The 18,556-nt window shown below is 42.3% G+C and overlaps 1 protein-coding gene across 1 annotated transcript in view; it reads right to left on the bottom strand.

Annotated features, from left to right (window-relative positions):
• Window positions 1–18,556, bottom strand: part of KIF1B (kinesin family member 1B) — a gene marked incomplete in the record, with an annotated part of 2,363,676 nt that overhangs the window by 666,391 nt on the left and 1,678,729 nt on the right. Inside the window, 1 exon segment of the mRNA XM_044063146.1 lies at window positions 5,948–6,066. Within this exon segment, the coding sequence (XP_043919081.1) occupies window positions 5,948–6,066 (119 nt within the window).

Here is an 18,556-nt window from a genome sequence, read left to right as displayed (position 1 = left end):
GAAAGGACCAGTTCTTTGAAGGCCAATGCCTACTGAATCTGGGAGGCTGTACTTGTAAGAAATCTTTAACAGTTTAAATAGATTTAGCTTTTTCCTCCAACCTTTTGAGGACTTCTGCTTTGTTGCCAAAAAGGCGGTCTTGGTTTGAGGGAGCATCCAGTAATTTAGCTTTAACATGATCTGGCAAGTTTTGTTCCTTAAGCCAAGCATGCCTTCAAAGTACAGACCCAGTGACAGCAGCCCTGCAAGATGCTTCTAAAGCGTCAAAACCACATTGCAAAGTATGCTTACCAACTTGTTCTGCAGAATGCATTAAATCTTGCAATTCTTTATGTTCAGCACAGTCAGGAATCAACATCATTTTCTGTTTAAGTAGTCCCATAATATGCTGCTGATACTTTAACATATGAAACTGGCAATTTAATGCCCTAATGGCCAAGGTAGCAGAAGTGTATACCTTCTTACCCCATCTGTCTAAGGCTCTAGAATCTATCAGAAGGGGTAGGATTTTTAACAGCAGTAGCCTTAATGCCTTTTGGTCCTCGGGAAATGGTCTCTGGATCCACAGAAGGATTCTTGAAGAGGAACTTGTGAGAGTCAGGTTTTTTGGGAACTTGAAGTAAAGTGTCTGGGGTAAGGCTAGATTCCAAGAAATCATCATCTACAATGTCCAGAACAGGAGGGATAGCTAAAGGCCTGTGTTGAGGCAGAAGTAAGAATTCCCTAAGTGTCTTTTTGAGCTCAGAGTAATCCTGGCTTTCCCAGTGGAAATGCTCCCTAAGAGTATGCAAGGTTCCAACGAAAGAAGGATCTTCTGAAGGGGAAGCAGAGGGAATGGAATCCTCTGCATCAGAATCCTCATAAGTAGATAAGGGCAAATCCTGGTAATCAGAAGGAGCAGAAAAATCAGATTCCTGATCAGAAGAATCAAAAAGAAACTCAGTTCTAGGTCTCTTAGAGGGGGAAGGCTGGCTTCCCCTAATTAAGGTAATAAGGTCTTCAGCCATTCTAAGCATTTGTTTTTGAGGCATATGGGCCTGAGCCTGCGGTTTGGTCATTGGTTTTCTAGGCGTAGTGTGAGTTTTTGCCCTGTGGGATTTGGAACTTCTGGATGGAAATGGTGGCGTCAGTTTAATATGAATGTCTGTAGGCCTGAATACACACTCAGAAGCCGGTGCCTGCACAGCGGCTCCGGACCCATCCAAGGTAGAGACATCCACAAGTTCCATAGTCGAAGCATCTCACGGCATACCGGACTCCAAATGGGTCTCAGTAGAGGCCTGCGAATCTGAAGTAGCGAGTATCAGGGGCTGCGATAGCACCTCACTGAGTACTGGCGGACAGGCGACTAGCTTAACGGAAGTGTAGTTGGCAGTTTTGGACCTATGCGGTCTGTCTGTCTTTATCATTACGTTTTTTTCGGAAGATCGATAGTCGGATGGTTTAACTAAGCCATTTCGGAGTACTGAGATAGAGTACAAAAGTAACTGGCTGCAAAAATAGCCCGACGATGAATAGTTCGGGGGTTGAACAAGGCACAAAACCAACAGCGAGGGACGTCGTGGTCTGGGCCTAAACAGGGGATGCAGTAAGAATGAAAATCTCTATGAGGTATTTGATTTCCACAAGCAAGACAATTGTTAACTTTTACTGACTGGAGCAAGAAAAAGGATCCCCAACAGGGTACTTATCTTTTTTTTGAAGACTTTGGGTCTGAAACTCTAAAATGAAAGTTTCAGGAGACGGCTGACCGGCACTTGCGAACTGCTTCTGCTTCGGGCACCGCACGGCAAGAAAGACTGATGTAATGGCGTCGGCTGCATGTTTTATACCCCAGACGACCTGATGTCATGGAAGAAGACAGCATCCGATGCAGAAATCCACAGACTCTGATATTCAGGCTGGCTGAGGGCTACCTGCAGGCAGATAACCCAAATGTGATGACTACAACAGTGAAACACGAACAACGTCTGTAAATCCCTGGAGGTAGCAGTTAGAACCCAATCATCTGAGTATGGGAAGACCTGCAGACCCTATAGCTGGGATAAGCTGCTATGACTGCCATAATCTTGGTGAACACCCAGTGGTGCTGTGGCGAGACCATATGGTACTGACCTGAACTGATAGTGACTGGCTTCCAGATGAAAATGGAGGAATCTCCTGGATTGCATCTAGATGTTGATATGACAGTAGGCATCCTGGAGATCGATAGAGCACATCCAATCAACTTTCCTCAAAAGAGGTAGAATGGACTGTACCATCTGGAATTTTGTTTACATATTGATTTAGGTTGATGAGATTCAATATTGGTCTGAGGTGCTCTGTCATTATTTTGGAACTAAAAAGAACCTGGAATAGACTCCAAATCCCAGTTGGTTGAGGGGAGACTGGTTGGATGATTTTTTTTTTCCGCTAAACTTAGAAACCTCTGTTGCCACAGATTAAAACTGATTGGGTGTAATATTGGGAATTTTCTGTCTTGCTCTTGGTGAGTCTAAAAAGGATATTGTATAACCAAACAGCCTTCCTTTTGTGATTCTGGGATATTGTGTAACCTCTGGTGATGATCCTTAGCACCAAAGCATCAGAAGTTATTGTTTTGCCAGGCTACAGGGTGCAAGGAGTTGCATCCCACGACTACCTCCAGAGTGTAGCATTAGGGCAAATGTTCAGGGATATTGATAAGGTTTCTCTTTGAATGGCCAATATTAACCTTGGTTCTGTGGACTTTCTCCGCCTCAGCCTCTTGTGCGACATCTAGTGGAGTTGCCTCCTCCTCTGCCTCAGGGAGGCCTGCCCCCAGGAGTGTCCTGATGAAAACCTTGGGATTTCTCAAACCAAATTTTCCTTCCACCTGTTTGATTCCTGGAAAAACAGTAGAAAAATGGACCTCTGTGGCAGACAAGGCTTACTGTCCTGTTCACTCCTAGTAAGCATTTCCTTTACTGTGGAGCCATCATGGGGCATTTATGAAGGATATCTTAAAACTTTCATAAAAAAAATCACAAAACCGCATTCACATATAACATTGTTTGGTAATACCTGCGCTTACTGCCTTTGCTGTACCATCTTGCTGCATTAGATACCAGTCTCATGACCACATTCAAGGATGACTGTAGGGTAGACATTTGGGTATCCACTGTTTTCTGGACACCTGTAGGTAAGTGACCCAACAGGGACTTTGAAAGCTCCTTGATCAAGTCCTGTTGGAAACATGTCAAGTGTGCTCGATGGTTCAGTGCTTGGAGTACAAATGTCACTGAAGTGTATGCACATTTCACCAGTCTGTCCAATGCCTCTGACTCCCTATTTGGGGGATGGACAGAGGAAATTTCTTCAGACAGGTCCTTTTTTTGGCTGCTGCTACTACAACCATAGCATCTACTGAAGGATTCTTAGGTTCAATGTTTTCTATCTTTGGGGCAACTAGAATCTTATCTGGCTTTTTCAGGATAGACTCTGCCATATCAGGTTCTTCCAAACCTTCTGGATGACAAAATCAATCAAGATGTGAGGAATTAGGACCACCCAGGAAGTCAAAGAGCCAGAATCAAAAGCTTCAAGAAGCACCGACTCATCAGAAAGATTTTTGGTGGACCATCCCCACTCTGTTTCATCAATTCAAGAAAGTCTCCAAACGAGACGTCTTCGGGAGGGGGGAACCTTTAGAAGCCTTCTTCATCATGTAAGTCGGTGTCCTCAGTAACAGACTCAGGAGAGGGGTCAACATGCTACTGCTTGCAAATCCACTTCCAAATAATTTTCCTCAGCGTTTCTAAGGAAGACACCTCGGAGTCAGATGTGGAGCTCGAATTGTGAGCAATCTCAAAGCTAATTGGATCTTTCCATCCCTGTCTACCAAAATGAGAGGAAGAAGGAACATCCTCCAGAAGAAGTCAATACAGATCTGAATTCTGTGAATGCAGCTGTCTTCTTAGTTCAGCCTAGGCCCTCTACACAGCCTCAAAAGCTTACTCAGCCAATGCAGCTGATGAAGAAGCACCCATTATAGCAGAATCAGTAGCCTTCTCGACTCTAAAGGCAGATGGCTCCAAGGAGAAGCTCAGAACTGAGGTATTTAGGACCGAAGTTCCAAGTGGTAGGGACAGCTTTGAAAACTTCAGCATTGACTCCACTGTTTGGGCCCCAATTCTGATACGCTGGCTCTGGGATTCTACTTGTTCTGAATCCACCAATGACAAGAAAGTCAGGAAAGAAGTCAAAGTCAAACTCTCCAAGGCTATTGGATCCAACTCTGGTATGGAGGGGAGGCGATAGATCCCATTTGTGTCTACTCCAAAAAAAGGGATACTGTGTCAGAACTGGCATGACCAGGGTCTGATCCTGGTCTTCTCCTCGGGGATGGTGCTGGGAGGACTCCCAGCTGAAACAATGCCTTCAAAAACTTCCTCCTCATATGGTCGACATTCAGTTCAGTAAGGCTTCTAGTGGACCAACCAAACTTTGAGATAGAAACTACTGATGGAACATCTTGATGGAAGCTTCTGAAAACTGGGGAGTGAAGATAAGGGCTTATCAGCCCTGGAGAAAAGGAAGTTCTGGGGGACGGAATTCAGATCCTGGATATTGTAAGATCCAACTGCTTCAATATCTTAGATGCCGGACCAAAAACAGCACATGGATCTGGAGACCTTTTCTTAACTAAGTTTTCTTGTCTTTTTTCTCTTATGTTTGTCTCTTTCTGTCTTTCTCTATCTTTTTCCTTTTTCTTTTCAGTGGAGGGAGAGGTAAAGGGAGACTTTGGATCAAAAGACATTTTGGACCCTGTCAAGTGGAAGGAGGCCTTTCAGAATCAGTTTGTTTTTCCTTCCATGGAGAGCACTTATGTTGAAGGCAGCACAAAATTTGCAGGTGTCCTGCATGTGGAAAGTCCCTAGCAGTACACACAAAGAAAATGTGGTTCTTGAGGCAGGATCTTATGCCCACAGGAGGAACACTTTTAAAATCCTGTAGACTTCTCCAACATCAGAAGAAAAAATGTTTTCAGTAGCAAAACTGGTAATATCAATACTAAAAATAGAACAATAAGTATGCTACATACATGTGTGTGTGTGGCTGTATCCAACTCTAAATCTACAGCTAAGAACTAGAAAAATCTGCATTAACACTATAAACTAACCGAAATACCTATGATTAACATAAATTTACATCTTACCTCTAAAAAAGTCTAATTATTGATGTACAAGGAAGTACAAAGTTTTCACTTATTATGAAAAAAGATGGTGCTCTTGGTCAACACTTCTGGTTAGGCAGGCAGCAAACGAGATCTGATGTAATTCAGGCAGGAAAGGGGGATTGTGGGTAAGGGAGAAGTCAGAGCTCTTGGATCCAATACTATAGTATAAGAGACGAAGGTCAGATCTGACTACCCACACAATGAATCAGACGAAGACAGACAACATAGGATTATATGGCTCCTCCTTGGTAGATCTATTTTACTATCAGTATTTGGTTGTGATCAAATAATTTATTCAGTTTCAGTACAAGGATTATAAAAACTGATAGCTACTTAAACACACAGTTTTGAAATTTATGTCTTTCTGCATCGACCATCATTGTTTATTTGCATAATACAAGAAATTAGATTTATGTCCAAGACATAATTACATATATGCTTGTTTTTTGTTTAGTAAAAAAAAGTTTTATTGGAGGACAGAGTGACACTGAAGTAGGTCGGTCAGATAAACCTGTCCAGAACAACGTCAGATATCTATAGAAGTTACCTGTATTAAAAAAAAAAAAAAAAGACCTTTTGTGCATTCCATGAAAAGCAATGGTGAGATTCGGGGTTCTCTACATCGGGTTAGAAGCATAAATGTAAACATCTGAACAAAAGACAATGACTTTTTGGTTAAGCTAGCATGTGATCAGGTACCAGATGTTTTCTAGCAAGGAAAGAAGGCTGGTAACTGAGGTTCTAGCTTACCTAATGAGGTCCAGTCCTTGTGGAAATGTATAATGCTGCTGGTAGTGTCCAAATACTTCAAATACTATTGGCTTGGTTTTAATGTATTCTATGAAGGACTCAGTGACTTCTACAACAATCTAAACAAGCAAGAACAGAAAAGACATAGTTAGCTTAACAGCTCTGAAACTAAGGAAGAAATAAATAAAAACTTAAAAATTGCTTAACAAAATAATCTAACATTGCATCTGATTGTATCTATACAACTTCAGTCAGTATGTATTTTCAAAACTGACTTTTACAAGTATTATCAAACAAAGAATTAAAACACTGTGTTTCAATGAATCAAAACACATGGCAGTTATTTATATGAACGTATGACTGACTTCTGGAAAATACAACATTAAAGGGATACTGCCTCTTCTCAAAGACTGGTTGTACACAGCCAATATTCAAATCAGCAATATACATTTAAAACAAATTTCAGAAAACTTTAAATGGTTTCAGTTACTGAAAACAATGACACTACTTTGAATTTTAAGTTAACTATAAACAAGAACAACATTTTGAGTTAACACTAAAAATAAACTATTATACTTATGTTATCTTGGAGAGGGCATGATTTAATTGTAAAGCACTATGAAGACAAATTTATGAGCTATTCATACACTTTAGACTACATTTGTCATTACAGTTTTAGAAGTGATCATCAAAATTAAAATACTTAAACTACTCCTCTACAAAAGTTTCAAAATATATACAACAAATTTATTTATATATCTGACATTTGATGGCCAGGTTAGTCCTTCTGAGCTTGTGCACTTTTTCAGCAGAGGCCTAGGGAGAAAATCTACACAGCAACAAAAAATATCAAGTAGAACAAAATTTACAATTCAAACATTTACAAGTAGAAAAAAAATCACAGTACAGGTCTTGTAAATGAATAATTATTGAGCTGTGGAGTGGAGTAAAAATGTAATGTATAGAATAAGAAAGCAATTACATATTGTCTAAAACAGTGAACACGTATAAGAATTTATGTTAAGGGGCATAGTATATCACAGGTGTAAGAAATTGAGGACATTAGTAGGAGCCAAGTGGTACATACAGAGGAAATGTAGTTAATGCAGTGGAGTTAGTTTCCAGGTGGTGGGTTTGGGAATGGTGCAGTCAGAAGTGAGACGGGGGGTGGGGGTGGGGCAAATAGAGAAAGAAGATAAGTATAGTGTTATAGGGGGCAGGAGGGGTATGGGGAGTACAAGTGGTAGACAACTGTAAAAAAAGTAGCAGTTAGATTAGACAGCATAATTATGGGAAAGGAAAAGGTAGTAAGGAAATAGAGGGAGAGGGAGAAAGATAAGGGGAGGGGGTAGGTATGATTTTTAAGTGGGGTGATTGAAGTGACATTTTCAGTTTCTTTGGAGGTAATTTCTAATAGCTGTCTTGAATTCATGTGTATCGGTGATATTCCTGAGGGGCATGGGAAGCTTATTCCATGCTAGTGCAGGAAGATAGCTATAAAGATTTTGCCCTTGTGATTTTTTTAAGTTTGTGAATCTGTAGGAGATATTGATCTGTGCTTCTGAGGGAGCATGGTGGGTTGTAATAAGAGACAAGAGAGGATACGCTAGGGCAGAAGGATGGCTTGTATAGGATAGTGTGGATGAAAATAAGTTGACTAAGTAAGGGTATAGTATGGAATTCTAACCAGTTGAATGTTTGGAGAGGAAGACAGTGGTGTAATTTTGGTGGTAAGTTTGCTGCAAATCTAGCTAACTTGTATGTGGATTCAATTTTGGGCAGAAGAGAGGAGTGTAAGTTAGGATTTGAGAGCAATAGAAAAGGTTAGGGAGAATATAAGCCTTGGTAAGACAGATTCTAGAGTTTGGAGTGAGGAACCTTTGATTTCTACAGAGCAGGCCGAGTTTTTGATGGGTTTTCTTTATACAGTGGTGAATATAGAGGTCAAGTTTAAGTTGATCATCGATGGTTACTCCTAGGAGCTTTGTGTGAGGTTCAGGAGAGATGATGGTGTTGTTAAGAGAAGAGATGGTGAAAGATGACTTAAGATGGTTGAGAGATTTAGGTAGGAATAGGAGGAGTTTCGTCTTTTCAGGGTTCAGTATGAGCTGGTTCTTAGTCAGCAATGCACTGAAAGAATATCCCTTTATTTGCACAGCAAGGATTTTGTCCCGAACACAACGGAACTTCATCAGATAAAATAATTGTATGACATCTACATTTTAAAAACATTTCAACCAGTGAAATATGACTATACTTACTTCTAATAGCCAATAAGACCTTTCCTATAATGATAAGCCCAAGCCCATACACATCGAATCATTGTCCAATCACCCTCATAAGTAACTGGCCAATAGGCATTCGCATATAGAAACATAAACCAATCATTTTTATTTCTTAGGACATATTATTCATCAACAATTTTGGCATTAAATAATGTCTTTGAATTACAAAAACATTCAGATACAAAACTGTAGTGTAATTCTGCATAGAAAAACATAATCTAATATAAAACTATAAGTAATACATAAAAGCAATATCACCTCGTTTAATCAAACATTAAATTAGTAGTGTATATGTTTATCATAGTGTTAACATGATCGTAGATATTTTTAGCTTAAAGATTAAGGAAATAATATATAATTATTAAATGTTGTTTATTTTCTATATTTTGTATATATTCCTAAAAGCATAGTTAGCTAATAAGACAACAAACTCATTTCGAAGCAGAAATCGCAACATAAATTTTATTTGCAAACACGATTTAATGAAATCTGCTAGATGGCAAAAAAACAACTAATATAATTATCTTATTGGGTAAACATCCTCCAATTAGAAACATATTTCAATGTTAACAACTAATCTAGATTTAAAATTCACAGCATTTCTGTGAATACGGCTGATCGGTGTTGCACAAGGATGTTAATTCAACAAATTGATCGTATGCATTCATATAAACATGGCTTGTAACTTATCAAAAAATTCTTCAACTCATTCATAACTGGGAATTACTATGATAGTACAACAGCGAAATTAACACCTCTATTAATACAAAAAGTAATAAAAGGGCGTATTCCGCCTCGATTGCCAATCAAAGCACATTATGCAAAAACTACTAGAATGCAGCAAGATGACATTTGCCAGAACATAATATTCCTATTAGTTAAAAACTACAGATATGCAAATGCAGAGCAAAGTTGGCTTAACACACCCTTCCCTACAAGGGGTCTGAAACGTCACACAAACCTATCAGACCAACATTGGCCAAAATCTACCAATCCAACTGGGCCAGATTCAACCAATGTAAGAGCATATTAAACTGGAACAACCAATCACCACATAACTTCATCCCAATGATACTGCTGAACGCAACAATCAAACATCTATTTAGGGTTCATATACAAGAAACAATTACTGAAGACTACTCCGTTAACCAATACATAATATAATTATAAACGTATATAACTTTTAGTTATGTACTTACCATAACTTTAGATGTATGGGATCCATCTCGCCTACATTCTCTACAGATGGGTTCGGAGCCGATCCTCGGCTCTGACTCAGCCGCTATACAATAGAACGCAGTCTCTTATTGGCTGAGTTACCTCATATCCCAGGATGCGCCACTACCACTTCCCCAGATCTTGTTTGTCCGCACTCATGCTGATAGAAACATACTATTGTTATAACATTCTCAGGTCTTTCAAGAGAGGAAAGAAGTTCAATTTCGGATCGTCCAGTCTCTCCTGGTCTACGAGGCAGGGGGAAGGAGGGTGGGTTATTAGGAATGTAGGCGAGATGGATCCCATACATCTAAAGTTATAGTAAGTACATAACTAAAAGATGTAATGTGATCCTATCTCGCCTACATTCTCTACAGATGGGACAGCGTCCCTAGCACCTAATTCCTGGGTGGCTCACTGGAAAACACTCCTGAGAACTGTGGAACCGAAGGAAGCTCGACCCCTGGATGCCACATCTAATTTGTAGTGAGAAACAAAGGTGTGTGAAGATGTCCATGTGGCAGCCGCACAAATGTCACCAATAGAGAGCTTGGAATGAAAAGCTGCCGAAGTGGCCATAGCCCTAGTAGAATGAGCTTTCACTGGAACTATAAGTTCCTTATTTGAGATGAGATAAACATGATTGATACAGTCCCTGATCCACTTGGCAATAGTGACTTTTGTGACGGCTTTGCCTAATCTATTATCCGAAAGGACACAAACAGTTGATCTGATTTTCGTGCTTTGTGTGTCCTATCCAAATAGAAACGTAATTGTCTGTGCACATCCAAGCAGTGAAAAGTATATTCAGCTCTATTCGAATACTTGGGGAAGAAGACCGGTAGCTCTAGTGATTGTTGTAGACAAAAGTTAGAACAAACCTTTGGTATAAAAGATGGGTTTGGTCTAAGAGATATACTCTATCCTTGTGAAATACCAAGTATGGTGGTTTAACACATAGGGCTTGAAGTTCTGAAACTCGTCTGGCTGAAGTAATAGCAACTAGAAGGGCAGTCTTCCAAGAAAGGAATTTTAGATCACAGGTTGCTGCCGGCTCAAAGGGGGATGAGGTTAATGCACCTAATACCACGTTAAGGTCCCACGGAGGTGCAGGTTGAGATATAGGGGGTCGTAGAAGCCAAGCTCCTTTAATAAAGGCTTTGCACAACTTGTTGCTCATTAAAGGAGGTTCCACACTTTCATGAAAATTGGAAATAGCCGCCAATTGTACTTTGATGGTAGACACTGAGCAACCGTGGTTGAATAGGGAAGCTAAAAACTTCAGTACTTCTGATACCGAGGCTGTCATCGGGTCTAATCCTCGGAGTTGGGCCCAAATAGCAAACCTCTTCCATTTATTGCTATATATCTTTTTCGTAGAAGTCTTGTGGGCTGAAGACAAGATGTGCATGACTTCAGGGGCAAAAGAATGGCTCCTAATTATGGTTGGAAAAGGAGTAGCCAGGCTGCCAACTTCAATGAATGGAGGGACTGATGGAGCTGTCCTGACTGATGAGTCAAAAGGTCCGGAACTTGGTCCAGGAACCAAGGACCCTCCAATGCATATCTGTGAAGAAAGGGGAACCAGACTTGTCGAGGCCAGTATGGGGCGATTAATATCATTTTGCTTCTCAAGCGAATCGCCTTCTGAATCACCTTGGGGAGAAGGGGAACTGGTGGAAAGGCATATAGCAGACCGGAGGGCCAAATGTGGACTAGAGCGTCCTTGGGGATCTCCCCCGGAACTGGGGTCAGAGTGAAGAAGTGTTGGCATTTCGCATTGAGGGGACTTGCGAAGAGATCGCAACAAGGAACTCCCCATCTTGTGAAAATCTGCGTTACCACTCTGTTGTTCAAGGACCACTCGTGAGGGGAGAGAATAGTTCTGCTCAGTCTGTCGGCTATCACGTTGGATTTCCCCGGAATGTGCGTTGCCACTAGGAAACGCTTGGTAGCAATCGCCCAATCCCATACTTTCATGGCTTCTCTGCAAAGGGGGTAGGACCTGGTTCCTCCTTGCTTGTTTAAGTACCAGACTACCGACATGTTGTCGGATTGAATGGCAATCGTACCCTGGGGGAGGTGATCGTGCAGTGCTTGCAACGCTAAAAGCACCGCCCTCATCTCCAGGATATTGATATGGAGAAGACTCTCGTCGGAGTGCCACGTGCCTTGGACTGACCTGTCCAGATAATGTCCCCCCCACCCTGTCTGGGAGGCGTCCGTAGTCAACATGGCAGAGGGAGTGGGGGAACGAAGGGTCGCCCTAGATTCAGGTTGGAGGATAGAAGCCACCAACGAAGATCCTGTTTGCACGCGTCTGTGATCAGTATGTGGTGACTGAGGGGAAGGTCTTGATAAGACCACTGGACTGATAGGAGCCACTGAAGTATCCTCATGTGCAACCTTGCCAAGGGGACCAGAAGAATGGTGGCTGCCATGGAGCCCAACAGCTGTAGGACCATTCTTGCTGGAGCACGACGTTTGAGGAGCAGAGCCTGAACCTGAAGCTGGAGCGTCGCTATTCTTTCCGCAGGGAGATAGACTCGCATCTGCCTTGAGTCTATTTCTGCACCAATAAACAGAATACGCTGAGATGGTAGCAATACAGATTTTGACCAATTGAAGGTGATTCCTAAGGAGTTGCCTAGTGTGATAGTGGCTGCTAGGTTTTCCAAGAGTAGATGCCTGGAGGTGGCAGTTAGGAGCCAGTCGTCTAGGTATGGAAACACCTGGAATCCTAGACTTCTCAGGTGAGCAGTCACCACCGCCAAACATTTGGTGAACACCCTGGGGGCTGTGGTGAGACCAAAGGGCAGTGCTTGGAACTGGAAATGACTGTCTCCTAGGCTGAAGCGTAAGTGTCTCCTCGACGCCTGATCTATCAGAATGTGATAGTAGGCATCTTTGAGATCTATGGAGCACATCCAAACACCTTTCTCCAAAAGCGGGAGAATGGATTGCAAAGTGACCATCCGGAATTTGGACTTTTTTACAAATCGGTTTAGTTTGCTGAGATCCAAAATGGGTCTCAAGTCCCCGGTCTTTTTTGGCACCAAAAAGAATCTTGAGTAAGTCCCTGATCCGGCCTGGTCTGCGGGGACAGGTTGGATGACCCCTTTTTGAAGCAGCTTTGATATTTCGTTGGCTGCATGATCCCGTTGACTGGGTGGCGGGTCCCGGGATTCTTTGGACTGGTGCAGGGGGTTGAACAAAGGGGATGGTGTAACCTCCGGCGCTGATTCGAAGCACCCATTGGTCCTGAGTAATATTTTTCCAGGCCTTTAGGTGTTTCGAAAAGCGACCCTCGACTGGCTCCGGAGCTGCACAGTCGGGTACTCCTTCAGGGATGCTGGAAGGAGGAGGAGCCACGAAAGGACTCGCTGTCTCCAGTGTTGCGGGGGCCTCCGCCGCCTCTGGGACGGCGTCTCCCTGAAAAATTTCCCCCTCCTCTGCCTCTAGAAGGGGAATCGCTCTGCTGCGACGAGTAAGGCTTTTGAGACTTACGGAACCATATTTTCCCTCCTCTTCGAGCCTTGGGATAAGGTCTGAAGGGAATGGAAAACTGGGCTCCTACGGCAGTTAAAGTCTTACCCTCCTGTTCGCAGCGAGTCAATGTGTCCTTTACCTTGGGTCCAAACAGTGAGGACCCATCAAAGGCATCGGCAAAGGAAGACTTAAAGGCCTCCATAAAGTGACACAGGCATAGCCAGGCTTGTCTCCGTAGAGCAACACCTGTTCCAGCCGCTCTACGCTCCTTCGCCGCATAAGAAATGAGCCTCATGGACGAGTTAGATAATGAAGACAGGGTAGCCAACTGGGAGTTAACCGTCTGGGTCAACTGCTCAGGTAAGTTACCAGAGAGGGTATCCGAAAGCTCCTTGATCAGATCCCTCTGTAGTCTGGTGAAATGTGTCAGGTAATTCAGAGACCTTAATGTAAAGGCCGCTGAAGAAAGTGCTTGCCGTACCGATCCATGCTCCTAGACTCTTTATTAGGAGGATGGACGGACGTCGAAGCCTCTGCCACATCTTGTTGGGTGACAGATGCCACCACCATAGCATCTACAGCCACGCCTTTCGATAGAAAGTCCTTGTCCGGGGGAGCCGAGAGGAATTTATTGGGGCGAGCTGGCACCGGTTCCACAGAATCCGGGTGTTCCCACGCCCTTCGAGAGATCAAATCCAGAAGCTCATCGAAGGGCAAAGACACCCAGGAGGCGGAGGGCCTTGAGGAAAACCGACTCCTCAGCAGAAGGGGGTTTGGACTGCCAGTCGCCTCGTTGCTTGAGGATCTCCAAGATGTCCGCAAAGGAGACATCTTCCGAGGACGACTTTGGGGACCCCTCCGCATCATCGAGGTCGGTATCCGAGGTGAGAGACTCATCAGGGGAGTCGACGTGTTTCCTCTTACACTGTTTCTTCCTGGGAGGTTCCTCCGAAAGCGTGTCGGAGGGACCTCCAGGAAGAAGGGAACCCCCAATGGGGGTAACCTCAGGCCCAGGGGCTCCGCTGTCGTGAGACAGGGGGATTGCAAAAGCGCCAGTCTCCATGCCCAGGGAAGGTGGTGGTGAAATGGTCGAAGTGGCCACAGAGGATTTGGCCAAGGCACTTCTCATGGCATCGAAGGCTGGACCCCCAGAGTCCTGGGATGGTTCAGCCCCCGAGACCACAACGGCAGTCGGAACCCCTGCAGCTGACGCACCAAGAGGGAGGCTCGGAACCGAAAGGATCGGGCCCGAAGCGTCCCCCCCCGGGGCCGACAGAGGAGGTCCGCGTACCGAACCCCGACCCGAGGGACGGGGTTGAAGTTAGAGTCGGAACCAACCCGATAACCTCCACCGGTTCCACCAACACCGACTCCAACGGCGCCGAGGCTGTTGGAGGAGGAATCGATGTAGCAGGATGGGAGATCGGCTCCAAAGCCAACTGGGCTGGAGCAGAGATCAACTTTGCGAAGACTGGAGACTGGAAAAGCCTTTGAAGCACCCTGTCTAAGTCCGAATCGGACATCCTCGATGACCGAGAAGAGACCGACCGGGTCCGAGTCGACTTCTCCGCCGGCTCCGAAAGACTGGGGGACCGGCTCCGTAATGGTTCTAGAAGTATCGGCGCCGAGGGAGACTCCACTACTACTGCAATTTCCCTCGGAGCCGATGTGGACTTCGGCACCGAAGGGGAAGAGTCTGAGCGGGCAACCCCCATCGGTTCCGAAGGCAGTGGAGCCGATGAAGGTGACATGCCTCTCGATGCCCGAGCTCTCGACTCCGAAACCAGAGGAGTCGAGGCTGGAGACATCGAGGCAGACTGTTCCGCCCTCGGCTCCGAAGTCCGTGGAGCCGACGGAGAAGCCTGCCGAGACTTTTTTGCTACCGGATCCGACGGGCTGGTCGGAGCCGAAGGTTTTTTCTTCTTCCTCGAAGGTGAAGAAGAAGAGGAAGATAGGGCTTCCTCAAAGGAAGGGTTAATAAGCCCTTTTAAGATCAACTTATTTTTCCTCTCTTGGAGGATGCGAGAGGAAAAAGCGTGGCAAATGCTACAGGACTCCTGAAGATGCTTGGGGCCTAAACAATGAACACATAAGGAATGGTCATCTGTTATAGACATTTTATAATTACATTTAACACACTTTTTAAAACCGGATGGTCTATGCTCTTTAGACATGGTTATAAAAACACTAAACACCGACTACAAAAAAAAAACAAGTTAGTACAGACAACCTAGACTCTAACTTAAACGCCTAGGGTAGGGCTAGGCCCCTCTAACTTAAACGGGACCGTTAACTAACAAACAAAACACAATTTACCACAAAAAATATACCAAAACCAATCACACAACAACAATAGCTGTTAAAACAGCTTTTGGGTAAGTTTTTACCAAAATTCAGACAGAAAAAATTTCTGACTAAAGATACTTAGCTCAGCCAAGTCCGAGACCACGTCTATGCTGAAAAGCGGCAAACGAGATCTGGGGAAGTGGTAGTGGTGCATCCTGGGATATGAGGTAACTCAGCCAATAAGAGACTGCGTTCTATTGTATAGCAGCCTCGGCACCGAACCCATCTGTAGAGAATGTAGGCGAGATAGGATCACATTACATCTATAAATCACTAATGCAGTTTCATAACTGAACCAAGCCGAAAACGAACTAATTATATTTTCGTTACTCATACTGGGCCAATAGCGTGCAAAACATCAATTATAGCACCGATCGTATTAGAGGGGTGTGATAGTACCTACATAACCATCCCTCCATACTCACTTAATGAACATTGGCTAATATTTAGCAAATCACAAGGATACGATCATAAAATAACCAATAATCAAATTTCATCAGCTCTGTATAAAAAATATATAAGAACAACTAAACATAATACTTGAAACATAACTCCACAGTCATTCACAGTATTATACGACACATATTAAAAAACAATGGATAAATTTATCTCCAGTCAAAGCCGAAAACAAACTAAATATATGTTAGTAATTCTTACTGGGCCAATGATATACAAAACAACGCTTATAGCACCAATCTGATTAGAGGGTCTTGGTATTACCTACATAACCCTCCCTCAATAAAAGCTAAATGATCATTGGCTACAGTTTGGCCAGGACTAAATGAGGCAGCGTCGATCGCTTGCATACTGAAATTGAAGGTAATCGCTAGACAATAACTATTAGTGTATGAGTTTATTTTTATTCTTATTTTTATATGGGCCATTAGAAAGTGACAATTGTGTTTTAATATAATAAGTTTGAATGTGTGGGGGATTTTATTATGTTACATTGTTTCTACATTATATTAGGAGCCGGAAAATTTATTTTATTGGTTAGTTTTATGAATGTACGTCCGTGATTTGGCCAAACTGTAGCCAGTGATCATTTAGTGATTACTGAGGGAGGGTTACGTAGGTAATACCAAGCCCCTCTAATAGGTTATGTGGTGATTGGTTGTTCCAGTTTAATATGCTTTTACATTGTAGGTACTATCACGCCCTTCTAATCCGATTGGTGCTATAATTGTTGTTTTTCACGTTATTGGCCCAGTATGATGAACAAAAATATAATTAGTCCTTTTTCGGCTTGGTTCAATTATGAAACTGCATTAGTGATTTATAGTTATATAAGTTTATAACTATATTATGTATTAGTTAATGGAATAGTCTTCAGTAATTGTTTCTTGTATATGAACGCTAAATAGATGTTTGATTGTTGCATTCAGCAGTATTATTGGGATGAAGTTATGTGGTGATTGGTTGTTCCAGTTTAATATGCTCTTACATTGGTTGAATCTGGCCCAGTCGGACTGGTAGATTTTGGCCAATGTTGGTCTGATAGGTTTGTGGTGACTTTTCAGACCCCTTGTAGGGAAGGGTGTGTTTAGCCAACTTTGCTCTGCATTTGCATATCTGTAGTTTTTAACTAATAGGAATATTACGTTCTGGCAAATGTCATCTTGCTGCATTCTAGTAGTTTTTGCATAATGTGCTTTGATTACCAATCGAGGCGGAATACGCCCCTTTATTACTTTTTGTATTAATAGAGGCGTTAATTTCGCTACTGTACTATCATAGTAATTCCCAGTTATGAACATGAGTTGAAGAATTTTTTGATAAGTTACAAGTCATGTTTATATGAATGCATACGATCAAACAATTTGTTGTGAGTTATTAACATCCTTGTGCAACACCGATCAACCGTATTCACAGAAACGCTGTGAATTTTAAATCTTGATTGGTTGTTAACGTTGAAACATGTTTCTCATTGGAGGATGTTTACCCAATAAGATAATTAAATTTGGGGTTTTTGCCATCTAGTAGATTTCGTTAAATCGTGTTCGCAAATAAAATGTATGTTGCGATTTCTGCTTCGAAATGAGTTGGTTGTCCTATTAGCTAACTATGCTTTTAGGAATATATACAAAATATAGAAAATAAACATTTAATAATTATATACTATTGCCTTAATCTTTAGGCTAAAAATATCTACGATCATGTTATCACTATGATAAACATATACACTAATAGTTTAATGTTTGATTAAATGAGGTGATATTGCTTTTATGTATTACTTATAGTTTTATATCAGATTATGTTTTTCTTTATAGAATTACACTACAGTTTTGTATCTGAATGTTTTTGTAATTTAAAGACATTATTTAATGCCAACATTGTTGATGAATAATATGTCCTAAGAAATAAAAATGATTGGTTTATGTTTCTATATGCGAATGCCTATTGGCCAGTTACTTATGAGGGTGATTGGACAATGGTTCGATGTGTGTGGGCTTGGGCTTATCATTATAGGAAAGCTCTTATTGGCTATTAGAAGTAGGTGTGTATAATCATGATATTTCATTGGTTGAAATGTTTTTAAAAATGTAGATGTCATGTAATTATTTTATCTGATGAAGTTCCGTTGTGTTCGGGATTAAATCCTTTCTGTGCGAATAAAGGGATATTCTTTCAGTGCGTTGCTAATTTCTTAGTGAATTTTGGACCAATGTTTCTGGTGGAATACTCCGTGCTTGTTTTGAATTATGGAGTCTTCAGTTTTGTTTAGTTTGCTGGTTCTTAGCCAAGTTTCAGTAAGGTTAAAAGAAGTTTGTGTTAGGGTTAGCAGGTCAGAGGGGTTGCCTGCAAAAGTGATGATACTGTATGAGGGATGACTGTGGGCAGGATGTGTGGAGTTGGTTGGTGAAAATGTTGAAGTGAAGGGGGCCTAAGATTGAGACTTGTGGACACCCATTTTTATTGGGAGAAAAAGAGATAGAGCAGAAAGCCATTTAACAGATTGCTGCCTATTAGAGAGGTAGCATTTGAACCAGGAGATAGTTGTGGGGAGAGGTTAAGCTGGGCAAGTTTGGAGATGAGGATGGGTAATGGTGTTAAAGGCTTTGGACACGTCTAAGAAGATGCAGGATACTAGTTTATTACTGTCTCGAGCTAGGGAGATGGAATTGGTAAAGGAAATGAGAGCTGCAGTGGTGCTGTGGTGGGAGCGGAAACCATGCTGGGTCAGAGTGATGAGGTTAAATTGAGTGAAATAGGACAGGATTTGTTTGTGGACACAGTGCTCAAGAATTTTGGAGAGTGTACAGAGTATAGC

The sequence above is a fragment of the Protopterus annectens genome, chromosome 2.part1, assembly GCF_019279795.1.
Source record: "Protopterus annectens isolate FY-2018-M chromosome 2.part1, PAN1.0, whole genome shotgun sequence".
Taxonomy (NCBI): domain Eukaryota; kingdom Metazoa; phylum Chordata; order Ceratodontiformes; family Protopteridae; genus Protopterus; species Protopterus annectens.
This window is presented reverse-complemented; position numbering and strand designations above follow the sequence as displayed.